This window comes from Hippocampus bargibanti, linkage group LG19, assembly GCF_051943395.1.
Source record: "Hippocampus bargibanti isolate YZ-2025 linkage group LG19, ASM5194339v1, whole genome shotgun sequence".
Taxonomy (NCBI): domain Eukaryota; kingdom Metazoa; phylum Chordata; class Actinopteri; order Syngnathiformes; family Syngnathidae; genus Hippocampus; species Hippocampus bargibanti.
Genome location: NC_142752.1, coordinates 495,174 through 505,273, shown reverse-complemented (window position 1 = coordinate 505,273; position 10,100 = coordinate 495,174). Strand labels below are relative to the sequence as shown.

Genomic DNA, 10,100 nt, shown 5'->3' with positions numbered 1-10,100 from the left:
CGGCGGAGGCGGGGGTAATCTAACGAGCAAGCTGTCGTTTGAACATGGCTAAAATAATCGCTTTATGACAAACTATGGTCAGAGAATGCAGGTGTTTAATAGAAGCGGTAATATAAATGCTTTAAAATTAACACGATGTCATTTGAACGGACCGAAGAAGCCAAATTGTGACAAAATTTGGGCTTTTTGTGTGTGTGTTTTTTTTAAGATTGTGTTTACAAACCAGCGTGTTAACAAAAACCTTGGTCGTCCTTTAAAGGACAACCGACACCTTCGGACAAGTTGCGTCCATAATTTGTAAAATGACTTCAATTCACTTTTACTGAGCGCATTTTACAAAGATTTCCCGGCATATAGCTAAATTTTACCTTTTAAGACTCGCGCTGAATATTTAAGAAGTCTTGTTTTCGAGTTGATGACGATGCCCTAAGTGACGTCACGGAGGGAACGCCACTGACCGACAAAGCGACACACAATGCATTTTGAGTACTTTGTTTGGTTTGAACGCATCGCGTTGATGGTGAAATTAGAAGGAAAACTACATAAATAACGCGATGGTGGATCGTTGTGTGTCGCAGCCAATTGCGGTAACACGCATAAAGAAGGTGTAAATTGACACAAATTCCCAGGGGACAAATCAGCCCATTTCCAACGGAGCTTGGGCGCCATCTTGCGCATTTTCTGGGCACTACATCGAGAGTCCAGACGGCTGGAATTGATACGGAAGGACTTCTTTAATCGATAGCAAACATTTATGCTTTCCTTTTCAGAACTATTTGAATCATATTCATGACTGGATGAGTCACAAGAAAGCATCTTTTTCCGAATCTGAAGACATTGTTTTGATTCTGGAGCAAGGCAGTTTGTGAAGGAGTATCCTGGCGTGACGTCACCAACAAGGGGCCGGGACTTTCCGAATCTCCCCAGTTTCAAGCTGATTTTGTGGCAGTTTTAGGACACTTGTAAGTCATTTTTGATTGGTGTTTTGCATTTGACTAAAAATATCATCCCGCGTGTTTTGGCTATTTTAGATGCTATCAAACGTTTTTCTGATGTCAGTTAGGAAACCAAAAAATGGTGTCGGTTGTCCTTTTAAATAATCACTGACATGAAAAATACCACATGCACTGTTGTTGGGAAGGTGCAGGATTTATCCTGTGCAAATCTTACAATATGGTCATGAAATGCAGACATCGGCAAATCTCACATGATTTATTTGGTTTTATAGCAAACAAAGTATAAAATGGAGTAGCAATGTGCATTTTGTGAACCATCGGTATTGTTTCTGAATAGGAGACTCCTCGACTGTCCTGCGTCATCTCATTGGTGCATGTCACCGCAGTGTGCGGGGGGGGTTCCCGCCCCCTTCCGGACCGGTCGTCAGCAAGTGCATGCTGGGTCGAGGTTCTCCATCTCCGCCTCCGTCTCCGTCCCTTGGCCGCCTCGCCTCCGCCATCGACCCCTCGCGGGTTGCACCCGTCGGAGGGAGACAAACAGACAAAGACGGCGGCGAGCGGAACGGCGAGCGGAACGGCTTTCCCATGCTGCTTTAGGGGAGGAGCCGTTTGTGTAATGCGCCGCGCACAGCGAGGTAAGAAGCCGTTTACGTCATGCATCCTTGCTCTCCATGTTTTTGCTCGCCTCTTGTCGCGTTGCCCGTGCCGAGCCATTGAAAAACGCCACTCCCTCGCTTTCCATCACTCGGACGATCTCAGACAGTGTGTGGAAGGCGAAAAGTGTGTATCCCAAAAATCAATTTCCCATAGGAAACCATTAAAATGAGAATAATCCGTTCCCAGGTCCCCATAATTTTCTACTTTTTAATTTTCTACGCCTTAAAAAGACACAAAATATACCTTATTGTATGTATAATAAATGTGCTATGGTATTATAATGAAAGAAGTAAACTGTACTGTATAATAAAGTCATTTCATTTACCTTTGCATGAAGCATGAAGAGGCCCAGGCATCAGACGGGCGGTCCGCTGAGCTTCCTCAACTTCTTCAGCCGAAAGCCCAAATCGGAACCAGCGCGGCCCGAAACGTTGGGCGAGGCTCGGCCCATAGAGGACGTGGCCATCACCTTCACCCTCAGCCGACAACCGCAGCAGCAGGTAAGAGGGGGGCGGGGATTTTACCTACCTAGCTAGGTAGATGGCTACCTATTTGCTGTCTATTTGCTATCCATTCGCTATCTAACTCGCTAGCCTGGTACCTAGCTAGCCATCTATTTGCTATCCATTTCCTATCTATTCACTATCTAACTAGCAAGGTGGCTACCTAGCTAGCTAGCTATTTGCTATCTAACTAGCTAGCTATCTATTAATTTTCTATTAGCTAGCTAACTTTCTATCTATTTGAGTTCCTTCCGGGTTGAGTGAACACTGGCGCATGTGGCTGCTGCTGCTCACCCACAGAAAGACTGATCCTGTGACTTTAAAGTGACCTTGAGAGTTTTGAAAGGCTAGCTACCTAGCTAGCTATCTATTCTCTATCTAACTAGCTATCTAGCTATCTATAAATTATCTATTAGCTAGCTAGCTAACTTTCTATTTATTTGAGTTACTTCCGGGTTGAGTGAACGCTGACGCACGCTGACGCCCGCAGAAAAACTGATGTTGTTACTGTATAGTGACCTTGGGAGTTTTGAAAGGCGCTTAGAAATGAAATTATTATTATCTTCTCCCGATTTGGGTGACATCAGGTCTGGTATCACGCCACCTTTAGCGCGATGCTAACATGCTAGTTTTTTTTCCAAGGCGCATTTCAAAACGAACGCAAACGTCAACAAGAAGAAGAGAAGAAAAAGGCTGTCGATGATTAACTTTGGACGGCTCAGCTGCTGCTAGCGCCCGTTAAAGCCCAAATCCATTAGGGTGTTGATTTAATGAATTGCTAATTTGCCTCCATGAGGTTGCCTAGCAACCGCAGTCGGTCGCGCCGCTAACAACATCCACCTCCATCCATCGTGTCTCAACTGCAGGTTGAGTTGCTTTATAACTCAAATAGATAGATAGAAAGTTAGCTAGCTGGCTAATAGATAACTAATAGTAAGCTAGCTCGCTAGTTAGATAGCTAATAGATAGCAAATAGATAGCTAGCTAGGAAGCCAGTTAGATAGATAGTGAATAGATAGCTCGCTAGCCATCCAGATGGCTAGCTAGCCAGCCAGAGCTAATAGCTAGCAAATAGCTCGCAAATGATAATAATAATGCTCATAACAATATTAATAATGGCTTCCTAGTTAGCTCTCTATTTGCTATTTAATAGCTATCTAACTAGCGAGCTAGCTATCTTTTAGGGTTTCTCCATGCGTTTGTAAACCTGCCGCAGCTTGGAATTGAAGCGGATTTACGAATGTCAAGAGATGTGAGACAATCTCTTTTGGTCAATGGATGCTACAGCTTCATTTTTGCTTTCAACATTTAGCTTGTAGCAGACGTGCACATTCCACCATGACGTCCCTGATCCACTGGTGAAAAGGACGCTTCGATTGTATGTAGAACTGCTTAATGAATGACCGTGTGTCTTTTGTGTTGTCATATTTTGTTGTTTTAACTTCAAGATGGCGCCGCGAGAGTGTCTGCCTTTACAGCAGCGCATGTATTTTGTTTTTCTACTTCTTCCTTTCCTTTGACTTCCTATGACTTTTTAGACCAGGATTTGAAGTTGTGGTTGAAAGGCAAGATTGGCGCCTTAGCGTGTTTTTTGCCCGCCTAGGATCAGCCGGCCCAAGACTCTGACGAACGGCGACCGTCAGGAGCGCAAAGTAGCAACGGCGGCGGCGGCGCCGAGGAGCGCCGTCCGGCATCGGATGAGCACCTGGAGGAGTGCCCGCTGTGCCTACTAAGCCAACCGCGGCGCCGCTTCCCCGCGTTGCTGACTTGCCCGCACCGCACCTGCGCCGACTGCCTGCGCCAGTACCTGCGCATCGAAATCTCCGAGAGCCGAGTGGGCGTCGCGTGCCCGCAGTGTCCGCAGGCCTTGAATCCCCTGGACGTGCGCAGCATCCTGGATGACCCGCCGTTGCTGGAGAGGTTTGAGGAGTTCCACCTGCGGCGCTTCCTGGCCGCTGATCCGGACACGCGCTGGTGTCCTGCACCCGACTGCAGGTCTGCCATCTAGCTAGCTAATAGAGAACTAATAGATAGCTTATAATAATAATACGTTTCATTTATAAGCGCCTTTCAAAACTCTCAGGTCACAGGATAAGTAACTCAAATAGATAGAAAGCTAGCTCGCTAGATAATAGATTGCTAATAGCTAGCTAGATAGATAGCGAGAAAGCTAGATAGATAGACAGCCATACAATACTAATCACAATACGAATAATAATAACAATAATCCATGACATTTCTGAGCGCCTTTCAAAACTGTCAGTCACTTTACAGTCACAGGATAAGTTTTTTTCTGTGTGTGAGCAGCAGCAGCCACACGCGCCAGCGTTCACTCAACCCGGAAGTAACTTAAATACATAGCTATCTATACAAGCTAGCTAATATATAGCTAATAGCTAGCCAGCTAGATCACTAACCACATAGATAGCTAATAGCTAGCTGTATAGCTAATATATAGCCAGCTGTACAGATAATAGATAGCAAATAGATAACTAGCTCGGTAGCTAGCTAGATAGCTAGGTTGAGCAGCGGCAGCCGCACACGCCAGCGTTCACTCAACCTGGAAGTAACTCAAATAGAAAGAAAGGTAGCTTAGCAACCGGTCATTGTTTCTCCGCAGCTACGCGGTGATGGCGTACGGCTGCGCCGAGTGCCCGAAGCTAAAATGCGGGCGTGCCGGCTGCGACACGGAATTCTGCTACCACTGTCGCCAGCTGTGGCACGCCAACCAGACGTGCGACCAGGCACGCCGCCAGCGAGCGCGACGGGGGCTGGCCGGCGAGGACGCTTCTGCGCTTTACGTCTCCAGTGAAACACCCGGAGGAGGTGCGTCCGCACCTTAACAGCCGCCGCACAAGACTGACTATTTTCTCGGTGCTTCCGATGCAGATGCGGAGGAGATCAAGCCGTGCCCTCGCTGCGGCGCTTCCATCATGAAGACCAACGACGGCAGCTGCAACCGCATCAACTGCACGCTTTGCGCTTGCCAGTTCTGCTGGCTGTGCATGCAAGAGATCACTGACGTGCACTACCTCAGGTAAACCACTCCAAAAAAAGAGCTAGCTAGCCAGTTAGCTAGATAATAGATAGCCCGCTAACAAGCTAGACAGCTAATAGATAGCCAGCCATCTGGATAGATAGCTAACAGATAGCCAGCTAGCTAGCTAGCTAATAATACTAATCCATTTCATTTCTAAGCACCTTCCAAAACTCTCAAGGTCACTTTGCAGTCACATTTATAAGGGCTTCAAGAGCCCCTGCCTGAAAAGATACAGGAAGACGGGCGGCCATTTTGTAGCGGTTTTTGGTCAAGTCCGTTGATCCTTTTGCGAGAAGATTGAGCACCTCAACACAGTTTGATCAAACAAGACATCTGCTGTCGGACCCCCGCGTGGACCTTTTTTTTTTCTCTTCAGTCCCTCAGGGTGTACGTTCTGGGGCAAGAAGCCGTGGTCTCAAACCCGCAAAGTTCTGTGGCAGCTGGGCATGTTGCTAGGCGCCCCCGTGGTCATCGCGCTCATCGCCGGTCTCGCCATCCCCGTCGTCATCGTGGGCATCCCCATCTACATGGGCCGAAAGGTACGTCGCCCCGTGATGAAAATGACTTCCTTGTCACCGACGGCAAACGGGCTCTCCCACGTCTTCCAGGTGCACGGCCGTTGTAAGAAAAACAACATCTCAGGAAGTAAGCACTACTTGACGGTGGCGAGCGGCGTCACGATGTCGCTGTTCGTGTCGCCCGTCATCGCGGCGGTCGCCGTCGGTGAGAAAAGAGCTTTTGAAGGCGGGCCGGCGGCGCCAACGTGGCCCAAATCCAACGTGGTCGATGTGCGCAGGGGTGGGCGTGCCGCTCATGTTGACGTACGTGTACGGGGTGGTGCCCATGTCGCTGTGCAGGAACGGTTGGTGTCGACCGCCCGCCGACGCTCCCGACGCGCTGGAGGACCTCGCCGGCTGTGAGTCACGCTTCTTTTCCATCAGCACTCGCTATTTTCTGGTGTATAAGGCGCACCCTATAATGAAGGTGAATGAATGGGGAAACCCGCTGTCTGGTGGTCAAATGCGGTACTGCAACCCCTGGTCGTACTTCCGTAGAAATGAATGGGAAAATGGCCTGGCCATTGACTTGAATGGCGGAGATCGCCCTCTTGTGGTAAAGGCCGGTACTGGAGTCCCTGGTCGCCTCCGTAGAAATGAATGTGAAAGTGGCCTGGCCATTCAAATGAATGGGAGGCTGCCCTCATGCGGCCGCCGCTGGTACCGCTCCTCCATTGAAATTCATGGGAGATGGCCTGGCCATTCAAACGAATCCCCTGGTGGCCAAAAGCGGTACTGCACCTCCCTTCAAATGCTCTTTCCTTTTGTAGAATAAACAGTTGCGTATATTCTTCTACGCGGAGTGTATATTTCATACTTTTGCACTACGTACGGTTCTTTTAGCCTGAAACATTGTTTTCCACTTGTACAACTCAGTCTTCAGACACTTTTTTTGTACCTTTCCACATACTTTGTGGCGCTATTTATGGTGTTTTTTTTTGTCTCCCCCTGCACACTTTGTGTTTGTTTTCCTCCTAGATCTGCTTCTCTCTCACATGGTGAGTGAGCACTGGCGGGCTCAGAGCAGCCCTGCGTTGGCCGACACCAGCGTGCAGGAGGTCAGCGCGCAGGAAGCGGGACCCGGACTTCCCCTGCACCCCGTAGTATCCAACGCCACGCCGGGATCCGATGCGGCGGAGGAGTCCTCCAAACCGCACGGGTACCCCCGAGAGGCTGGACCGGCAGAGTGCGACGGTGGATCGAGGTAAAGGATGTCACGCAACGTCAGATGTGACTTTTTGGATCACTTGATTGATCAAGCTTGTTGTGACCCCAGCTGGCCACTGCAATGTCTCATCATAATAATACATGTTATACATTTCATTTACAAGCGTCTTTCAAAACTCTCAAGGTCACTTTACAGTCACAGGATACGTTTTTCTGCGGGTGAGCAGCGGCAGCCACACGCTAGCTAGCTAGCTAGCGAATAACTATCTAGCCAGCCAGCTATATCGCTATACAGCTAATAGATAGATAGCTGGCGTTCACTCATCCCAGAAGTAACTCAAATACATAGAAAGCTAGCTAGCTAATAGATAGCCAATAGATAGCCAGCTAAATAGCTACACAACTAGCTATATAACTAATAGATAGTCAGCCAGATAGCTAGCTAGCCCACCAGTTAGCTAATAGATAGCCAGATAGCAAATAGATAATAATAATAATAATAATAATACATGTAATTTCTAAGCGCCTTTCAAAACTCTCAAGGTCACTTTACAGTCACAGGATAAGTTTTTCTGTGGGTGAGCCGCGGCAGCCACACGCGCCAGTGTTCACTCAACTTGGAAGTAACTCAAATAGACAGAAAGCTAGCTAGCTAGCCAACAGATAGCTGATAACTAGCTAGCTAGATAGAGAGCCAGCCAGCGATATTGCTATATATATATATGGAATTTCTCCACTGCGAGACTAATAAAGGCAAATCCAATCCAATCCAATCCAATATAGCTAATAGCTAGCTAGCTAGCTAGCCAACAGATAGCTGATAACTAGCTAGCTAGATAGAGAGCCAGCCAGCGATATTGCTATATAGCTAATAGCTAGCTAGCTAGATAGCTGGCCAATATCTATTGTTCACACGTTTAGTATCCTAAGGACCGGAAGCCATAAATCCATAACTGTGCCAACCAGTATTAGCATGTAGCCACACTGAGCAAACAGCTGCTGCTCTAGACAATGACACTATCACAATAATAGTGGCGAGGAACTCAATCTGACTTATCTGGATTTGTTCTACGGGCTGCAGGGACGGAACCAACATCGAAGTACGCGTGGAGATCGAGAGGCAACCCCGAGGCGCTCGCCAGTCCAGCTTGACTAGCGTCCTCTCCAGCCGCAGTTTGTCAACAGAGTCGGTGGGACGCTCGCCGAGGCCCGACGGCAACGTTTTCCCCGTCTTTGAATCTGAAGATGGATGACTCCCGCCACGGGGACGGACGGACCTCCATGGACGACTTCTGCTTCTTTCCCACCAGATGCCTTTTAAGTGTGAGGAAGACACCAATGAATGACGTGTGTGTGCGCGTGTGCGCTAAATTAGCATTATTTGGATGTTTGAAATAAGATTTCACACTTGGTTGTCCTTTAAAAAGTTTTATTAAGATAACACACAAAGAACAATCAACACACATGCACACTAGTGGAATGTGTGTGTCTGGAAGGAATGAACACAGGACACCAGCGCCATTATTAGCAGCAGCATGATGATAATAACAATGGCCGCCACCTCTGGCCAACACTCCATTAATAACGAGCAGAATAATAATAAGGTGAGTGTTCGGGCAACGCTTTGCTTCATGAGTGTGATGAAATCATGATGATGGGTTAATAAATATGTCACTATGTCAGACAGTGAATGAGTTCATTGATTTTAGGCTTTAAAAAATCGGGTGGAGTGTGTTTGTGTGTATATGCATGTTTGTGTGTGTATGTGTATGAATGTTTTTTGTGTGTATGTATGTGCGTGTGTTTGCATTTCTGTTCATGTGTGTGTATGTTTGTTTGTGTGTGTGCATGTGTATTGTGCATATATTTGTGTGTTGATTTTTTTTTTAACGTCGCCGTGCCGATGACCATTCTGTTTGCCTTTTACTGAGCATCTTCATCTTTATTAAGTTCATACACTCTTACAATGGATGTTTGTTAACTTGAAAACAACATGTACAGTGTACATATAACTTTATGTTATTATATAACTCTACTTCGCAGATTTTCGTCTATCGCGGGTGGTTCTGGTCCCCATTATTGCGTAAAACGAGGGATTACTGTATAAATACTGTGCATTGAAATATCCAAACAATCACAATAAAATCGAATAAAAACAACATACGAAATAATTTGAAAATATTCATAATTTTAATACACGTGTTTTTAATTTTTATGATTAAAAAGCCCATGAGTACTATGGGGCTGCAATGACTCGCTACAAACGCCAGAGGACGCTAACAGACAGATTTTGCTGAATACTACTTTTGACGTTTATTTTTATTTTTTATTCAACTGTATTTAAATGTGATTCATTTTTAAGTCGTTCTATTTTTATTATTGTATTAACATTTATATACCACCCACTAAACCAAACGGAGAGACCCGCTCTGTTTCGCTTGTGACGTAGTTGCTCGCCGGCACCTGGAAGCAGGACCCCCTCCGGAGCGGCAAGCCGGGTGACGGAGGCGTGAAGGCGGCGTGAAGGCGGCGTCCCTCCCTCCCACTTATCGCCTACATCTCGAGCAGAGCCTCCACCTTCGACGAACGTCCACCTGACGGGAAGTTGGACAGCCACGTGGCAAGACGGGAGAGCGATTATCAAGAGCCCCGGCGACCCGCGGCACACCTGGGGAACTTCCAAGCACCAAAGTAAGTGGCGGCCATTAAAAACGCCTTAAAATGGCGCTAGTCTGCCCGCCAAAATAGCTACTCGTCGTTCTTCAACGTAACTTTACAGATCCTGTTTTTAGTCACCGATTGAAGGTTTCGCTTCAATAATCCAAAATGTACTTGACATTCACACCGAATTGGCAGTTAATCACTTCGATTTGAGAGAAAAAAAATCTATTTTCGAGGTTTCCGGGACTTTAATGGTTTCATCGTGTAATTAAAACATTTTAGGCCTTCGACATTTAGTGACGTGTCGTTCGGGAACGAACCGGCTCCAGTCGTTCGACTGGAGGCGATTCCGCAACCCTTTCGGTTAAAGTCGCACGTGATTTGTCAAATCCGTAGTAGAAGACACACACAGCAATATAAATAAAGGCACATACATTTTAAAAATGTATGTATATTTTTGGTAGTAAATTAATTTAAGCAACAACAAAAATAAGAAAAACAGAGTAGCGATTTGGGAGCCAAAATAGCCAGATCTTGTCGAGCCTAAAGAACTCCAAAA

The 10,100-nt window shown here is 46.7% G+C and overlaps 1 protein-coding gene across 2 annotated transcripts; it reads left to right on the top strand.

The window, feature by feature from the left end:
- Positions 1 to 20: 20 nt before the first annotated feature.
- On the top strand, positions 21 to 9,508 carry LOC148883407 (E3 ubiquitin-protein ligase RNF19A). Of its 2 annotated transcripts, XM_089022431.1 has the most exons (12): positions 21 to 107; positions 771 to 962; positions 1,294 to 1,591; positions 1,951 to 2,113; positions 3,720 to 4,111; positions 4,737 to 4,942; positions 5,006 to 5,153; positions 5,533 to 5,695; positions 5,765 to 5,879; positions 5,953 to 6,072; positions 6,692 to 6,917; positions 7,962 to 9,508. In XM_089022431.1, exons 4-12 carry the CDS (start codon positions 1,952 to 1,954, stop codon positions 8,131 to 8,133), a joined length of 1,704 nt encoding a protein of 567 aa, XP_088878557.1. In that variant the 5' UTR covers positions 21 to 107; positions 771 to 962; positions 1,294 to 1,591; position 1,951; the 3' UTR covers positions 8,134 to 9,508. The 2 variants fall into 2 exon arrangements, with proteins under 2 accessions (XP_088878557.1, XP_088878558.1); XM_089022432.1 differs by lacking the exon at positions 7,962 to 9,508 and having other exon boundaries at positions 6,014 to 6,072; positions 6,692 to 6,863.
- Positions 9,509 to 10,100: the final 592 nt, after the last annotated feature.